The 17,124-nt window shown below is 42.0% G+C and overlaps 2 protein-coding genes across 5 annotated transcripts; both read left to right on the top strand.

The window, feature by feature from the left end:
• Nucleotides 1–5,686: 5,686 nt before the first annotated feature.
• Nucleotides 5,687–7,424, top strand: LOC114439922 (uncharacterized). Its single transcript, XM_028412125.1, has 3 exons — nucleotides 5,687–5,752; nucleotides 5,855–5,964; nucleotides 6,408–7,424. Exons 2-3 carry the CDS (start codon nucleotides 5,855–5,857, stop codon nucleotides 6,970–6,972), a joined length of 675 nt encoding a protein of 224 aa, XP_028267926.1. The 5' UTR covers nucleotides 5,687–5,752; the 3' UTR covers nucleotides 6,973–7,424.
• Nucleotides 7,425–14,512: 7,088 nt separating this feature from the next.
• Nucleotides 14,513–17,124, top strand: LOC114439421 (uncharacterized). 4 transcript variants are annotated; one of them, XM_028411374.1, is made up of 4 exons: nucleotides 14,519–14,617; nucleotides 14,757–14,866; nucleotides 15,730–16,375; nucleotides 16,812–17,124. In XM_028411374.1, the coding sequence occupies exons 2-4, from the start codon at nucleotides 14,757–14,759 to the stop codon at nucleotides 16,911–16,913; spliced, it is 858 nt and encodes a 285-aa protein (XP_028267175.1). In that variant the 5' UTR covers nucleotides 14,519–14,617; the 3' UTR covers nucleotides 16,914–17,124. The 4 variants fall into 4 exon arrangements, with proteins under 4 accessions (XP_028267156.1, XP_028267175.1, XP_028267166.1 ...); XM_028411365.1 differs by having other exon boundaries at nucleotides 15,730–16,514; nucleotides 16,596–17,124; XM_028411355.1 differs by having other exon boundaries at nucleotides 14,513–14,617; nucleotides 14,757–14,870; nucleotides 15,730–17,124.

Here is a 17,124-nt window from a genome sequence, read left to right as displayed (position 1 = left end):
CTGTGGGATAGACGCAGCGCACGCTGCCATCCCCGAGAGATGTGGAGCGGCGTCAGAAAAGTCATTTATGTGCCGCTGTGCTGACAGACAGGGCTTATGACACAGAGAGGGAGACTCATCCCCGCTCACTGGTAAGTGAGGAGGAGAGAGACTGTGCAAAGCTGAGAGCGTCTGTGTGTGTGACGGCTCATCAGAGAGAGGCACAGGTGAAGACAGAGAGACGTGCTGCTTGTGTGATATGAGCTCCTGCTGTATCGTAACCGAAAGGTTAGAGACTGCAGGCTCACACTGTGTGGGAGACATGTGTGCGACAGCCTGAGCTGTAGGATTGCTCTCAACAGGATGTACGTGTTTTATTTCAAAACGGGGAGAAACACTCCCAACATCCTTACAAACAATATCACACATATCCCCCCCGCACCGTCACTGTTTCTTGGGCTGCTTCCTGGGAGGCTGCAGAGGAGGGTTAGACCAAGTGCATGCCGGCCGCCGCTGTCTGTTGCCTCGGGGTGCCGCCGCGGGCACCGGGTGAGACGGCGGTGGAGCACTGAAAGAAGCAGGTAGTGGTTGCTGTGGCTGAGACGCAGCCGTCATAGGTACTGGGGGGCGTCTCTGCCTGGGGCGCGGGTCCCGGCGGTCCCGCCAGTGACCAGAGGAGCGCTGGGCTCGAGCAACATGCTTCTTTTTCTCTGCGTCCTCAGAAGCTTTCTGCATGTGACCCACCAACACTTGGAGGTGAGGACCGAACAGCCCGTCCGAGCTGATGGGACACTCCAATAACTCCTTCTTCACAGCATCGGGAATGGAGGATGACAGGTGCAGCCACATATTCCTCTGAATCAGCTGTTGCCACACTGCGATCCGGGCCGCGCAGACAGCAGTTGATGCACACAGATTCAGGATGGCGCTGGCAAGGTTGCCGAGCTCCAAGGCTTGCTCAGAAAGGTGATCGGAATCCTCCGTCAGCTTAGTGATAGCAAACGCCAGGAGAGAAATGTTGTTGGCTGCCGCTTTAATCTGAAAAGCACACTGATGAGAACGGTCAGTGAAACGAGCGATCAGCTGATCTCTGCCGGAGGGCAGGGCTGGCCGGCGTCCGCTCAGCACGTTGGCCCTGACTCCAAACAGAGATGAGAGGCTGGGGTCGAGGGGAGGGACGGGAGGAAAACCAGAGGCGGTGAGCCCATCTACCTTGGTGATGGGAGAATAGGTAGAGACCGGCGCCTTTATTTTCCCAGGTTCTGCCGCTGCCCCCGACAGATACGGCACAATAGCAGGAAAACGTGGCCAGACAGGGTCCCGTCTAGCCGCGTGTACTGAAGCATAACGCCCTCCCATCTCGTCCCGAGGAATTACTTCCTCGGCCGACGGCACCGTCAGGTTCCTGAGCGCTGCCGCACGCTGAATCATTTGAGGAAGATCCCTGACGAGAGCGCCTATTGCCGGCAAGGGAGAAAGGATTAAAGCGGGGACCTCGGGGACTCCCGAGTGAACCCCAGGCATCTCCTTATCATCATCATCCAGCCCCTCCATCCGGAGAGGGGGATCGACCTGAGGAGAATGTGGTGAAGGTGGGGCAGAGTCGTCCGACTCCGACCCTTCTGCAAAAAGAGCAATAGCGTCCTCTAACGGGTAGTCATCTGCCACGGGAAAAGTTGCGTCCGCTGCAGCGGTGAAAGCATCTGCTCTCCGCCGCCTCTCGTCCTCGGGAAGGAGCTTGCAATAGGGGCACGCTGCCAGTGGAGTTAGCGCCAGGCCGGCGTGCTCCGGGCCAAGGCAGGATTCGCAACGGGCATGCAGATCAAAGCTCATGATGAAGCCGATCTGGCACACCGGGAAGATCCTGATGCCATCCGAGGACTTAGCGGACTCTCTTGCTCGTTCTTGCTCGCTATTGCTCGTCATTGCTAGCTCTTAGCTCGCTCTTAGCTCGCTCTTAGCTTGCTCTTAGCTTGCTCTTAGTGCTGCAGCTTACGCTGAAGAAAAATGGGAGCCGATTGTCCGGTCTCAGTCCAATTTATACTCGAGGTGAGACCGAGGTGAGGCCCACGTAATAGGTGGGCGGTGATTAAATCTTTCAGTGCTGCGCATGCGCGCGAAGGGATGAAACCCACTAGCGATAGCCTTAAAGGGCGAAGCCTATACGAAATAGAACCATCACACTGTTTTTTGGATTAATGCACGGAGAGCATTCCAACAAACATCACAAGCCAGGGCACACATTTTAAGCACTTGGACACACTGATCAATAATCATAAAGGTGATTTCCTGCTCTTCTATGTTTTTGCTTCCCCATGTGATAAAAAATGCACAGATGAGTCAAATTCACAGAATGTTCTCAACGATATAAATAAGATTTTGAATTGGAAAAATTATGCAGTGTAATCGTCATGGTAAAGTCATACTTTAGGATTAACTTTGTGGAGCACTTGAACGACTCGGGACAGGGGTCAGGGGTCACCCAGGCTCCATAAACATATTCAGATGTAATAAAGGATGTGAAGGGATGCAGCGTGTCATCTGCTCTGATAATGGTGCAGTTACAGAATATTGTTATTCTTATGTTTCCCCATATGTTGTTAGTGACAGACAGCAGAGGCCTAAGAACAGAGGGTGGGGAGGCCCAAGAAGGAGCAGGAGTGTGTTGAAGAGTAGGAGCAGAGGGAGAGGAGGCAGGAAGTTCAAGGCAGAGATATGAAAAGAATTAAACAGCAGCAGGAGGGGAAAAGGCAAAGGGTTAAATACTGGAACATATGGGTGGGTTGTATGGAACATATCTGTAATGTAATCATGTAATTACAGCTTATATATAAAAAAATAAAATTATACATAAAAACTGCAGTGACTTATGTAACACTTCAGCAAATCTTTTTATGTGTTTTGTCTGATTTAGGCTTGGCTCAGCAATCCTCTGTCTAGTTCAAACTTTTTGCTTGAATATATTTACAGGTGGTTTTTCCTGGTTTTCTGTTATCTTGAGTATGTGTGTGTTATTTTTCTGGTTGGAGTTTTCTGTGTAATAAAGCCTTTTGTCATCTTTTGTTGGATAGTTTTGCCCTGGCTTGTTTTGGTTCCTGCCTCCATTCACTGCATCATGGTGCATTATGTTCCACTAGCTGTTAAATAAATAAATAAATAAATAAACAAACAAATAAATAATGGTGATGCCAAAAATAGAATAGAATATACTCTATTAATCCCTTTGGGAAGGTCCCTCAGGGAAAGTCGGGTACCAGCAGCAAGACCGACAGTCCGAGCAAGATTAAATAGAATAAAATGGAATATAGTACAGTAAAAATAAAAGACAAGAGGAGTTATATACAAACATTGCACACCAGCATAGATGGTACAGATGGATTATTGCACATGTAAATTATTGCACGTGTGTTGTATCAGGCAGGCTGTGCTCTTCCCTCCTTCTCCTTTAATCTCCCCCTCCTGCCAAAAGCAGAGTTGTAGAGTTTGATGGATTGGGGCAGCAGTCCCTAACCTTTTTTTCACCATGGACCGGTATCATGTAAAACAATACTTTCACGGACCGGCACAGAAAAAAAAAAATAAAAACGAAGTGCATAAACAGACAACTTACTCTTATGCTTAATTAGTGGGAGCGTTTGAGCTTTCTCAGCAATGAGGCGGTCCCATCTGGGGATAATGGGAGACAATGACACCCGAAGTGTGTTTCTTATGTCCAGAGACTTTTGTTTTTTATTCATTCTTGCTAGCTTGTGGGCTTAATTTTGGGGGCCATATCCCGTGACCGAGACAAGCATCTGGGCAGGTGCTTAAAGGCACAGGCGGATGAATCTGATCGATTTATAAAATGAAACAGCTTTCAGACTCAGATAATGAATAATATGTTTTGCTCAGTCTTTCTGTGCGGCCCGGTACCAAATGACCCGCGGACTGGTACCGGTCCCCGGCCCGGTGGTTGGGGACCACTGGATTGGGGGACAAAGGAGTCTCTGAGTCTGTTGGTGCTGCTCTTGGGGAGGAGCAGCCTGTTACTGTTCAGGCTTCTCTGAGCACTGATGACAGCATACAGAGGATGACTGGCATCGTCCACAATAACCAGAATTGTTTTAGTGTTCTCTTCTTTGCCACTGTCACCAGGGAGCCCAGCTCATGCCAACCACAGAGCTAGCCCGCCTCATAAGTTTCATGTTACCCCCCAGAGGACAACAGCATAAAAAAGTGTACTAGCCACCATAGACTGCAGGAAACTCCTGCAGATGTTCTACCGGTCTATGAAGTACAGACGGCTCTGGCCCTTCTTGTATAGTTGATCTGTACAGAATGTCCAGTCCAGCTTGTTGTCCAGCCACAACCCGAGGCACTTGTAGTTGCCTACAATCTCCGCCTCGTCATCCCTGTGTCATCGGCTGTGATGTGAGTACTTACTTACATACTTACAAAAAGTCAGACAAAACAAGTCAGAGTGAAGGTTGATCTCTTTCAGGTCCTGCGCTCTTATTCTTGGCCATAGTTAGATGTCACATTCACTATCTTTATGGTAGAGGTATATAAATATAGTGATGCATACTTTTGGTACAGTGACCATGTTATTCAAAATACAAAAAGTTAATTTTATTTTTAAACCTGAGAGCTTTTCTTTGCATACTGCATTACATTTTACACAGTGTGCCATTTCATTTGAAAAATGATTTTATTTAAATATTATTTATGACATTCTACTCAAAAACTGTCTTCTTCTCCAACAAAGTGAACTAGAAGCAGCTTCTGTATTTTGGCCAACACCAAACCTCAAGGTGCAAAGTCACCATGAAAAGGCAGGGTTGGGTTAATACTACAGAATAAGAGTCACTGCAGTAGTTGCGAAATAACCAACACACACTTCCTGTGCAACTTATTTGTTTGCTGGTGATTTCTCAACATGGGTGTTTTTTCTTCTTCTACCAATGTGGAATCAATTAAACTCATAATATAATATATCTCCCCACAGGCAGAAAGCTGCCCAAAGCCTGGACAATAAGGCTGAGATGAGGGTTTTTCTTGAGGTTGTGAGTCTCATGAACTTTAGGCCATAGGCTGTCCTTTGCTGTGCACTTCACTGCACCTCTTCAAACACGCTGTTTGTTCTTTTAATTTGGGCTTACTTATTATTAGTTAGGTATTTATTTCGTTTTCATTCATCCATTTTTTACCATGATTATATTATTATATATTAACCCTGTCCATGGATAGCCTCTGCTGGAGCCTTTCTCTGGACAGGTCACCAGTCTATGACAGAGCTCAGCAACTGCACTCGCATTTAAGGCTGATATAGAGCCCCCACCTAACAACACTTTCATTTTACATTATTATATAGACAGGCCTAGGTGATCCTACACAACATGAAACAGGCTGTTTGTATACAGGGTTTTAATTTATGACCACTAATGCACTCAATCAGAATGGAGAATGCCGTATATTGGTTTGTACTGATTTCACAGTTAGGTAATCAATCAACAATCTTCTTTGAGTTTAAAGAATGTAAGTTTTAGAATGTGTTAAACCTCATTGCTCTGCTGCAGTGTTACTATGACTAAGTGATAACACTGTGTTCTTTTCTCCTAAAGCTTCCTTGTTTCAAAAACAGGAATTAAGGTAAAGTTCAAACAAGATAACCACAGCACTCTGTGGGTGTGGCGTGTTTAATTTTTCACATTTATAAAATGCCCCTGATTACATTCACTGTGGCATCATCTTGCTTCTTTCAGCACACCAAAACAGAGATCTGACCTTTCTCGAGGTAGGGTATACTGCATAACATGGAACAAAACATCTCAATGTACATTTTAAGTAGAAATGAACATGAATAATACATGTGTATCTTCATTTAACCTTTGTACAGATGGCCAGGCTGTGGATGACTGTGTTTCTGGTATTACTGCTGGCTCAAGGATATGTGGCTGTTGTGGACACAACAACGCTCGCAAATCTTATACAAAGATTAAGGCAGAGGTAAGTTATTATTTTCTGGTTTTTGAAAACCTTTGTTATTGGTTCAGTGGGAATATCACAGTCCTTGGCACCAGAGTTCATGCCTTTAATGACAGCTAATAATTGATGAGTTACCATGACAGCTGTCATCATGTTTATAAAAGATGTTAGGATAGGTTCTATCCTAATATGATTGATTTATCTGATAAATCAGCCTTGGATTGTCCCCAAAGAAGGGCAGGAGGATTTTAGTTTGGTCAGTGATGGCAAAAGAAGACTACCACTGCATATTCAGCACAAACATGTATTGCCAATTTCTGTTGTTCTGTGTGGCTGGGAAACATTTTGAGAAGTAAGGCATAGATAGGCATGAATTCAGACTCCCAAAATGTTAAGAATCAAATTGTATTCTGTCTATATCATCATGTTATCATATTTTTTTTCTGCTGTGTACTCTTTAACAGGTACAGTGTATCTGGGATGTTCAGTCTGGCTGTGAGTCTTAAAGGAGGGAACCTAGCTCACCTGGAGGAAATCTTCCAGCAAAACCCCCCAGATAAAGTAGAGGGGGAAATTTTAAAGGGTCGTGTGTACAGAGGCTTCAGACTAGCTTTAGCCAAAGTTGGGCAACCTGAACATGCTGAGCTGCGAGTTTTGAAAGACCTAAACCTTGACAGTATTAAAGGTGATATGTTGGTCATTTATTCTTATGCTTCCCCCTGTCCCACAACTTGTACAAATATTTGCAATCGTTACAATATCATCAACCCGATTAACAATCTTATTAACATTGGACAATGGAGTACATATGCCTTTGTGTTTGAAAAAGTCTTCAATCCCAGAGACTGTAAAAAAGGCCTGAAAGAGAGTGAATTAAAAAGGGCACTGACAGATCTGGCTGACGGATCTCAAATCAAGCTTCCAGACATATTCCGCTGTTACAAATCAAACAACAAAGCTTTTACATGTATCAGCTGCTCCAGTGCTGGCAAAGTTACACCACAGTGTGTTGACTATAATGTATACTAAACTGATACAGTCAGGCCTGTCTATTGCACCAGAATAATCTCACATTCTTAGCTCTCTATTATAAAACTTAAATTAATGGTGCAGCCGCTAACCAGCATATAATCTCACACATTCACCACCATGTAACACTCCTGGTGCACGCAATGTAATGACTGTGTTGATTTGCATGCTTGCTTTAACCTGCCAGTGGATTCTCTGTATAATTTTTATTTATGTTTCTTTAACTTCAGATGACATGTCTGATGATTGATGATTATTTTGTATGACTTCTCTTAAACTAAATTAAAGGTAAAATAAAGATATAATGAGTTCTTTAAACACCCACTGTTATATGTTGTCATAAAAAGGGGCAAACACATTGACATTGAAAATTATGTTAGCTGTGCATAGCTAACTGCAGCCTGGAAGGGTCAGTGTGAGTTTTCCTTTTCAGACTATCCTATTAAATCCTGTATCACCTCCTGTATGTCTTGTAAATTGGGATGTTGAAATTTTAATCCAAGTTCAGTTTGTTTAGGCTCAGGACTCAAGTACTTGTTTTTCTACAAATAAAAAAGAGAAAATGGGAGCTGTTTAAACAACCAAGTGCTCTGCAGCAGTCTTATCTATGCAATCTCCTCTGACTGAAGTAAAGCACAAAGCTGCTGAGAGAATGAGAGTTATCCAAATAAAAACTTGGCCTGGGTTAAAATGATCAGATTCAGAATACTTACACTTTTTAGGCTCTAACAGAAATTGTATCTTTTCTCTGACAAACAACTGAATATGATATTTGTTTTATATCATTTTAAGTTGTTTATACTACATGTCTATTCATCATGATTATGAGAGCTGGATGTCAGTTCATTTTTAAATATGAGAACATAATTTGCCAAGTCATCTTGGTCATGAAGTGGTTTTAAAAGGATTGCAAAGAATAATATAATAATTTTTTTCTTCACTTCACACATTTTTCAAACATGGTCAAATAAGGGTATGGTGCTTGTGTGAGAGGTTTAGGCCCCATCCACACGGTGACGAGTGTCTCTGTCCTGATGAGACACTTCTCTTTGACTCAGTAGCAACAGAATCAGGCAGAGTGGACAAGGTTTCTCACATTAATAGGCTCAAAGATGAGTTTGTTTTGCATCTTTGTATGACAAATGTAAAAATTCTAAAATTCTGATTTATGTGAATTTTCACCCCTGTACAGTTGTCATGAAAAGAACTATTTCTATCTTTTGTTTTTAATTATTAAAAATTTATAGATTTTTCTTTTTACATGTCCACAGTGTTTCTCAGCAACTGTTGCATTTGTGTTCTCTAAAGTAGCTGGTGTCCTGACTCAGACATATCCCAACTGGCTCAGTCCTTTAAGCACCTTGAGATTTTAAATCTTGGTCTTGGTAACATATTTCGGTGTTACGAACCCAGAGACGACTCTTTTCAGTGCAACATCTGCTCCTCGAGTGGAGGTGTTGCCAAAAACTGTAACACTGAATTACATGGCACCGACACGAAATGTAGTGAAATTACGTGCAGGCACCACGGAAAACTGTCTCCATAGAAAGTCAATGCGGGGCATTTTTGTAGGGACAGGGTTAGGGTTAGGTTAATATTTACAGTTTTTTCTGATTGCTTAAGCACATTTCTGTAACTATTGGCTATTTGTGCAAAACTCTACACACAAATAAAAAAACCTTACACCAAATCAGCAAAACATTGTAGATCTCTTGCAAAAGCTAATACATCTTGCTTAACTCTTCAAACCTTTGTAAAAATTGTATTTTTGTACCACACAGTTAACACAAACCATCATATTACTAAGCACACAATGTGCCAACTACACACTGATGGTATTAACTGAAAACACATCTGGCTTCTGCTTTCTCTGTGCACAAGGTCTGTCCATGTGAGGTCAAACTTTTGTCATAAATAGTTCTATAAACACACAGGGATTCAAATTTCAAGTATGAATGTTTATTCACACACATCAAAACAAACACAAGAAAACATACAATTTCACTGAAAGAGAGAGAGAGAGAGAAAATCAGTCTCATTGTCTCTCTGGGTCCGGCCACAGAATTTCATCGTCTCATGCAATGTCTTCTAGTCCAAGGCACCGGGGAACATGTCTCCTGGAGTGCCGTATCCAGGCCTGACATGATGCCTGGTCCATATCCTCGCATGCCTCCTTCCAGATGCTGGATGTCTAGTAATTCTGTGGAGTAACAGTTTCAGTTTTACATGTACAGTATTGTTGTTTTTCTCATTAGAGTATGGTACACCTACAAAACTGTAAAAAAAAAAAAAAATTATGATGATATATAGTATTTAGATAACATTATAATACAATAGTATTTATATCTTCAAAGTTTTGAAGAAGACTACGAACGACCATGAACCATATGGTTTCCTCATCAAGTTGTCATTCATTTGGCAGCTACTTGCCAACTATTTGTTAGGCTATATGCTACATGCTAACATTACAGTTTTTTCTGATTGCTTAAACACTAACACTGATTCTTATAGCACAATTTCTAAAACTATTAATAGTTTTAACAAAATCACTCACTGAGTTTGCAAAACTAAAAGCAAAAAAACTGCTTTACACTCAATTTGCACTTTTGTAACATACAATTTGCAATTGTATAAATATAATCCACTTCACAGCACTCTTTTTGCTGAACTGTAAACACAACTCACTGCTTTACACACAACTTCCAAATGATCAACACACTCCTAGTAAAACTACACACATTTATGGCTGGTATTTACACTATTTTGCCAACTGTCTGGCTACACTGTCACATGTGAGAACTGTTTTACATCATTAGTTCACTTTGCAATCAGCATGAGATCTGTAAATAAGCCACAGGTAAGCTTCAGTGTGGAGAACAATGGAGGGAGAAGGAGACTGAGAAGAGAGAGAATTAGAGGAGGATGAGGACATGAGGAAGCAGGAGGAAGAGGACGAGGAGATGAAGAGGAAGGAGGAAGGGTAAGAAGAAATAGAATTACTGATGTCATCGGAGCTACAATAGTGGATCATGTGATCAACCATGGAATGACCCTGAGGGAAGCTGGACAACGGGTTCAGCCTGAGCCGCTACACTGTAGCAAGCATCATAATGACATATTGATGAGAATGGGTTAGTACAGTTCCCTCACACTAAGTTTTGTAGGTGTACCATACTCTAATGAGAAAAACATCAATACTGTACATGTAAAACTGAAACTGTTACTCCACAGAATTACTAGACATCCAGCATCTGGAAGGAGGCATGCGAGGATATGGACCAGGCATCATGTCAGGCCTGGATACAGCACTCCAGGAGATATTTTCCCCGGTGCCTTGGACTAGAAGACATTGCATGCGACGTTGATGAAATTCTGTGGCCGGACCCAGAGAGACAATGAGACTGATTTTCTCTCTCTTTCAGTGAAATTGTATGTTTTCTTGTGTTTGTTTTGATGTGTGTGAATAAACATTCATACTTGAAATTTGAATCCCTGTGTGTTTACAGAACTATTTATGACAAAAGTTTGACCTCACATGGACAGACCTTATGCACAGAGAAAGCAAAAGCCAGATGTGTTTTCAGTTAATACCATCAGTGTGTAGTTGGCACATTGTGTGCTTAGTAATATGTAATCTTCCTCCTGCTTCCTCATGTCCTCATCCTCCTCTAATTCTCTCTCTTCTCAGTCTTCTTCTCCCTCCATTGTTCTCCACACTGAAGCTTACCTGTGGCTTATTTACAGATCTCATGCTGATTGCAAAGTGAACTAATGATGTAAAACAGTTCTCACATGTGACAGTGTAGCCAGACAGTTGGCAAAATAGTGTAAATACCAGCCATAAATGTGTGTAGTTTGACTAGGAGTGTGTTGATCATTTGGAAGTTGTGTGTAAAGCAGTGAGTTGTGTTTACAGTTCAGCAAAAAGAGTGCTGTGAAGTGGATTATATTTATACAATTGCAAATTGTGTGTTACAAAAGTGCAAATTGAGTGTAAAGCAGTTTTTTTGCTTTTAGTTTTGCAAACTCAGTGAGTGATTTTGTTAAAACTATTAATAGTTTTAGAAATTGTGCTATAAGAATCATTGTTAGTGTTTAAGCAATCAGAAAAAACTGTAAGGGCCAAATCGCTTAGAGAAATGCATGAATTGTCAAAGCGACATGACTGTAATCAAATCAGCACATTTGACTCACTGTGTAGTCTTTCCATATAGATCGTCATTTTCTTTCATTTAAAAACAGAGAACGTGCACTCTTTAGCTAACTGCATATGGGATCGAAAAGAATAATGTTTTCCATACAGTCCGGCTGAGGAAGCGGCCTTCAAGCAGCAGATACGAACCATCCCTCGTTCATGTCTATTGGCGCTCATGTCCGTGGTGTCCACACGTATTAAAAAAACTGTGGTGTCCCTACGAAAATGCCCCGCATTGACTTTTCTGTGGAGACAGTTTTCCGTGGTGCCTGCACGTAATTTCACTACATTTCATGTTGGTGCCACGTAATGCAGTGTTAACAATCCGTGTGTATGTCTTGTATTTCTGTGAGATCAGGTTGGCCGTACAGAGAATCGAAATTGCATTCTCTGTATAAAAGGCCCTATGATGTAGCCCTTCCTTAATTCTTTCTCCAGAAGCTCGGTGACTATGGTTTGCTCTTTGAGTGCTGACTGAAGGCAACCACAGAGCTGGGTTTCCACAGAGTTTCCTGCAGATGTTCTACCGGTCTATGAAGTACAGAGGGCTCTGGCCCTTCTTGTATAGTTGATCTGTACAGAATGTCCAGTCCAGCTTGTTGTCCAGCCACAACCCGAGGTACTTGTAGTTGCCTACAATCTCCACCTCGTCATCCCTGTGTCAACAGCTGTGATGTGAGTTCCACTGGTCTGTAGGTGTTCAGCTCACTAGGGCAGTTTCCTTTCGGAAGTGGAACAATACAGGATGTTTTCCACAGGGTAGGTACTCTGCACTGCAGGATGAAGCAGGTTCAGATAATGGATGGATGGCCAACAAGTCAGAGTGAAGGTTGATCTCTTTCAGGTCCTGCGCTCTTATTCTTGGCCATAGTTAGATGTTACATTCACTATATTTATGTATGTATTATGTATTATGGTACAGTGACCATGTTTTTCAAAATACAAAAAGTTAATTTTATTTTTAAACCTGAGAGCTTTTCTTTGCATACTGCATTACATTTTACACAGTGTGCCATTTCATTTGAAAAATGATTTTATTTAAATATTATTTATGACATTCTACTCAAAAACTGTCTTCTTCTCCAACAAAGTGAACTAGAAGCAGCTTCTGTATTTTGGCCAACACCAAACCTGAAGTTGCAAAGTCACCATGAAAAGGCAGGGTTGGGTTAATACCTACAGAATAACAGTCACTGCAGTAGTTGAGAAATAACCAACACACACTTCCTGTACAACCTCCCCACAGGCAGAAAGCTGCCCAAAGCCTGGACAACAAGGCTGAGATGAGGGTTTTTCTTGAGGTTGTGAGTCTCATGAACTTTAGGCCATAGGCTGTCCTTTGCTGTGCACTTCACTGCACCTCTTCAAACACGCTGTTTGTTCTTTTAATTTGGGCTTACTTATTATTAGTTAGGTATTTATTTCGTTTTCATTCATCCATTTTTTACCATGATTATATTATTATATATTAACCCTGTCCATGGATAGCCTCTGCTGGAGCCTTTCTCTGGACAGGTCACCAGTCTATGACAGAGCTCAGCAACTGCACTCGCATTTAAGGCTGATATAGAGCCCCCACCTAACAACACTTTCATTTTACATTATTATATAGACAGGCCTAGGTGATCCTACACAACATGAAACCACAAAAAACAGGCTGTTTGTATACAGGGTTTTAATTTATGACCACTAATTCTAATTCTTAATTCTTTCTCCAGAAGCTCAGTGACTATGGTTTGCTCTTTGAGTGCTGACTGAAAGCTTTTTGACACATATGAGGCTGAGAGAGGCGCTAATACACCAACGTGAAAACCTTGAGAGAGACCAAGGAGATGATCCACAAACACAGAATCAGGATGACAAGATAGATATTTGCCTTAATAATCCCTGTGGGGAAATTAAGACAGGTATGCCCGGGAGCACCGCAAGAGTTGCATAATATTATCTGAGATCCCCCAGCAATCATGACCAGGAGTTCTGTGTCGAGGACGGACCAATCCAGGCGAGTATTGTAGTGAGATATGTATAAGGCTGCTTTGCTTGAGAATGCTTTATGGGACTGGTAGAAAATGTTTTTTTCCATATTTGAGATTCAAATCCCCAGTTAAGGCGAGGTTATTGTCCAATTCTTGCTGCCTTGCTGGAAACACTGAACAGATTACATTGTGGAAAATGCCGAAGGCAACTAAAAACTGGTCGATAGTCATGTCACTGTTAAGCCGGGATCGGCAGATTTTAAAATTGCCATGAGATTTTCACCAGATGCAACTGCTTTATCACATTGGGGGGGAAGGCAGAATGAGACTTACCGTATTAAATTGATGTCCCTGCCTTGCAGGATCTTGGCCCTCAGACGAGGGGAGATGTTAGCTGACTGGGAAATGAAAGGCCTACCTATAAGGCCTATGAGAGGAGCTGGCTGAGCAGAGGCCAGGGAGTGATCAGATGATGAAGGAAGGGATGGTGGAATTCGAAGGGGGCAGCATGGCTGCGGCGGCGGGGCAGCAGGAGCGGTCTTTCTCTACTGCTTGCAGACGGAGATCGATTGAGTGCAGAAACGCTGACAGATTTTGGAGTGTGTTGATAAGCAGGTCAGGATGAGTGAGAGGAGCAGCGGCATCGGCGGCAGCATGAGAAGCTGCCCGACGTTTTGCCTTGGGAGCAGAGGAGGAAGCAGCCTTTTTACAAAATACTACAAAATAAAAGTCCTGGCTGAAACCATGACAATTATTCTTCCTTTCTCATCCCATATAATTCCTGTATAGAATCTATCTCCATTTACTATAAAGAACTTTTTAAATGTATTAATTGATCCATTGTATGTTTATATTTACCTGTCTCTTACAGATAACTCATTTATTTATTATTATCACTAATATTACTTGATTATTGTTTTAATTTCGTTACATGCTGATATTGTCATTGTTAATTCATTCAGTTTCCATCATTGCTCACACACTCTTTCTCACACACACGGTCATTAATTTTCATTTATTAAACCACAGTATGTTTTTCCTTCTCACTTAGGTAATGTACTGCTGCTGTGGATCCTTTATGTATATTAATTTAGGGTTTGCTCCACTTTTTGCCACATGCAAGATGGGTAACCCTAACCCTAACCCGATGGGCTAACCCTAACCCTAACCCTATCACTTTGACTCGAGATTCATTGCTCAATGCGGCGTCTATGTATATATGTCTATATATGTATATATATATATATATAGGTATGTGTAACTTGCTAACACCCTGTTCTTCCTCATTTCTTCAAAGAAAAAAAAAACAGAAGAATATTACACCATATATGGTCATGTGAACACTCAGTGGACTGTGTATGACTGCTCAAAAACTCTTTCAAACATCACTTGTGTCAGATTACATTCACACTGCAGCATCTTGTTTTGTATAGCGCCAGAAAACAGAGAGGCTCCACCGACATCTTTTTTCCAGGTTTGATGGCTCTACATGTTATAGAACAATTAAACCACAGTGCACATTTTATGAAATTAGCAACATTTCTTCGTCTGCTAAATTTAAATAATACATGTATAACAGAGGATAGAATGCTTTGTCATTGACCTGTGCACAGATGGCTGGCCTGTGGAGGACTGTGTTGCTGGTATCACTGCTGGCTCCTGGACATTTGGCTGCTGTGGACCAGAATGTGCTTAGTGATTTCACACAATTCATCACGCAGAGGTAGGTCTTTTGTTGTCTTTTGCAATTGTTTAACTCGAGCTTTTGAAAACCCCTGTTAGTTGGCTGTTAGCTTCTTCAGTACTCCACACACATGTTCTAAGGGAAAATGCTTCCAGACCAGGTCAAACTTGACAGCTATTAGAACATTAGACTGTATGGCTTTCCAGTTAAGTACTGTAAGTAAGCATGCAACTGCTTTAAAATATGCTTTGTTGTTCCAGAAACTTGCCACAAGTTTGTACATTTGCCAAGAAGTAAATCAAATTCTCTTTACACTCTCATTGGTGCTTTAAGCTCTGAATTTACTTGCTATAGTGATGACATACAACACCTAAAACTTCTGTTTTTCTGACATCTAATAATCACTCGATTGACTGTACAGCTTTGACTGTGTTAACAAAACGTCATAGTCAAAGTCAAAAGTCAAAGTCAAAGTCAGCTTTATTGTCAAATCTGCTATATGTGCTGGACATACAGAGAAAATAAAGAATAAAGAATGTATCACAATTAGGTCTGAGCCCAAGATGGCAGTATTAGTAAAAGTGCATGTTTGTTTACTAAAAGCATAGGTTGTTATGACATAGTGAAGTTGATGTTAGTGTGTAACATCAAAGTGTAACTTTTTAGTATAAATTATTTAATTAATATATTGTGCCATTAAAAAAGTGTTGTCAAAAGAAGTAAACCAAAATCTTAAATCTTCGTTTACATTGTGAAACATTTGTGAAATATTCACAATTCTGTTCTTGCATCATACTGTGAGATGACTGGCACTGATCCATGATTGTGGTCAACAATTTAAGCACTATCATGTAATCTATTGAATCATTTCATGCATTAACAATGTGTTTGTCTTTTATTAGTTATGGAATACCTGGCATGTACAGCCTGGCTGTTCGAATCCCCCTCAGCAACAACCAGAACCAGAACATAAACCTGCAGCAAGTCTTAAAAAGTGACCCTCCTGAACGTGTGAAGGATGAGATCAACAAAGATAATGTGGATAATGTGTACATCGGCACCAGGGTGGTTGCAGCCAAAGTTTTGAAATGGGAGGAAGGGGCTGCAAAGGCGGCTCATGCAGAGTCACGTGTTGTTGACCACTTAGATCACTTGTTCAGAGAAAGTAAGAATATTGATGATGATTTGGTGCTTTTTTATGTTTATGCCTCCCCATGTGTAGAAAAATGTTCAGCTGAAAAACACCCAGAGAACATCCTAAAAAGGATCAATCACATTCTTCAGTGGAAAAATTATTCTTTTGTGTTTTCCAAAATATTCAAACCTAAAAATGGTAAAATCAACACTGACCAAGAACGCAAAGACGCCCTTCAGAAGCTTGCAACCTATAAAGGTGAATTTGGGTCAATTGGTCTGAACAACATATTCAGATGTGATGGAGAACGTGGAAAGATGCAGTGTGTAAGCTGCTCCACCAGCGGTCAAGTAACACCATTTTGTTATTCCGATGATACACAACCTGTTCCCAGACAGAACAGAGGATGGAGAGGCAGAGAAAGGAGCAGGAGCAGGAGTGTGGAGAGGCCTAAGAACAGAGGGTGGAGAGGCAGAGAAAGGAGCAAGAGCAGGAGTGTGGGAAAGAGTAGGAGCAGAGGGTGGGGAGGCACAAGAAGGAGCAGGAGCAGGAGTGTGGAGAGACCTAAGAACAGAGGGTGGGGAGGCAGAGAAAGGAGCAGGAGCAGGAGTGTGGAGAGGCCTAAGAACAGAGGGTGGGGAGGCAGAGAAAGGAGCAGGAGCAGGAGTGTGGAGAGGCCTAAGAACAGAGGGTGGGGAGGCAGAGAAAGGAGCAGGAGCAGGAGTGTGGAGAGGCCTAAGAACAGAGGGTGGGGAGGCAGAGAAAGGAGCAGAAGTGTGGAGAGGCCTAAGAACACAGGGTGGAGAGGCAGAGAAAGGAGCAGAAGTGTGGAGAGGCCTAAGAACACAGGGTGGAGAGGCAGAGAAAGGAGCAGGAGCAGGAGTGTGGGAAAGAGTAGGAGCAGAGGGTGGGGAGGCAGGAAGTTCAGGGCAGAGATATGAAAAGAATTAAACAGCAGCAGGAGGTGAAAAAGCAAAGGGTTGAACACTGGAACATATGGGTGGGTTGTATGGATCTGTAATGTAATCATGCAATTGCAGCTTAAAAAAATAAAACCATAAAAACTGCAATGACTTATGTAATGCTTTAGCAAATCTGTGTTTTTGTCTGATTTAGGCTTGGCTCAGCAATCCTCTGTCTAGTTCAAGCTTTTTGATTGAAT

This window comes from Parambassis ranga, chromosome 1, assembly GCF_900634625.1.
Source record: "Parambassis ranga chromosome 1, fParRan2.1, whole genome shotgun sequence".
Lineage (NCBI taxonomy): Eukaryota > Metazoa > Chordata > Actinopteri > Ambassidae > Parambassis > Parambassis ranga.
This window is presented reverse-complemented; position numbering and strand designations above follow the sequence as displayed.

What these genes read in the sequence shown, in the direction of transcription:
- LOC114439922 (XM_028412125.1), top strand. Translation starts at nt 5,855, where the DNA reads ATGGCCAGGCTGTGGATGACTGTGTTTCTGGTATTACTGCTGGCTCAA. An exon ending in ATACAAAGATTAAGGCAGAG is followed by an intron (nt 5,965 to 6,407) that starts GTAAGTTATTAT and finishes ACTCTTTAACAG; the next exon opens with GTACAGTGTATCTGGGATGT.
- LOC114439421 (XM_028411347.1), top strand. Translation starts at nt 14,757, where the DNA reads ATGGCTGGCCTGTGGAGGACTGTGTTGCTGGTATCACTGCTGGCTCCT. An exon ending in ACACAATTCATCACGCAGAG is followed by an intron (nt 14,867 to 15,729) that starts GTAGGTCTTTTG and finishes GTCTTTTATTAG; the next exon opens with TTATGGAATACCTGGCATGT.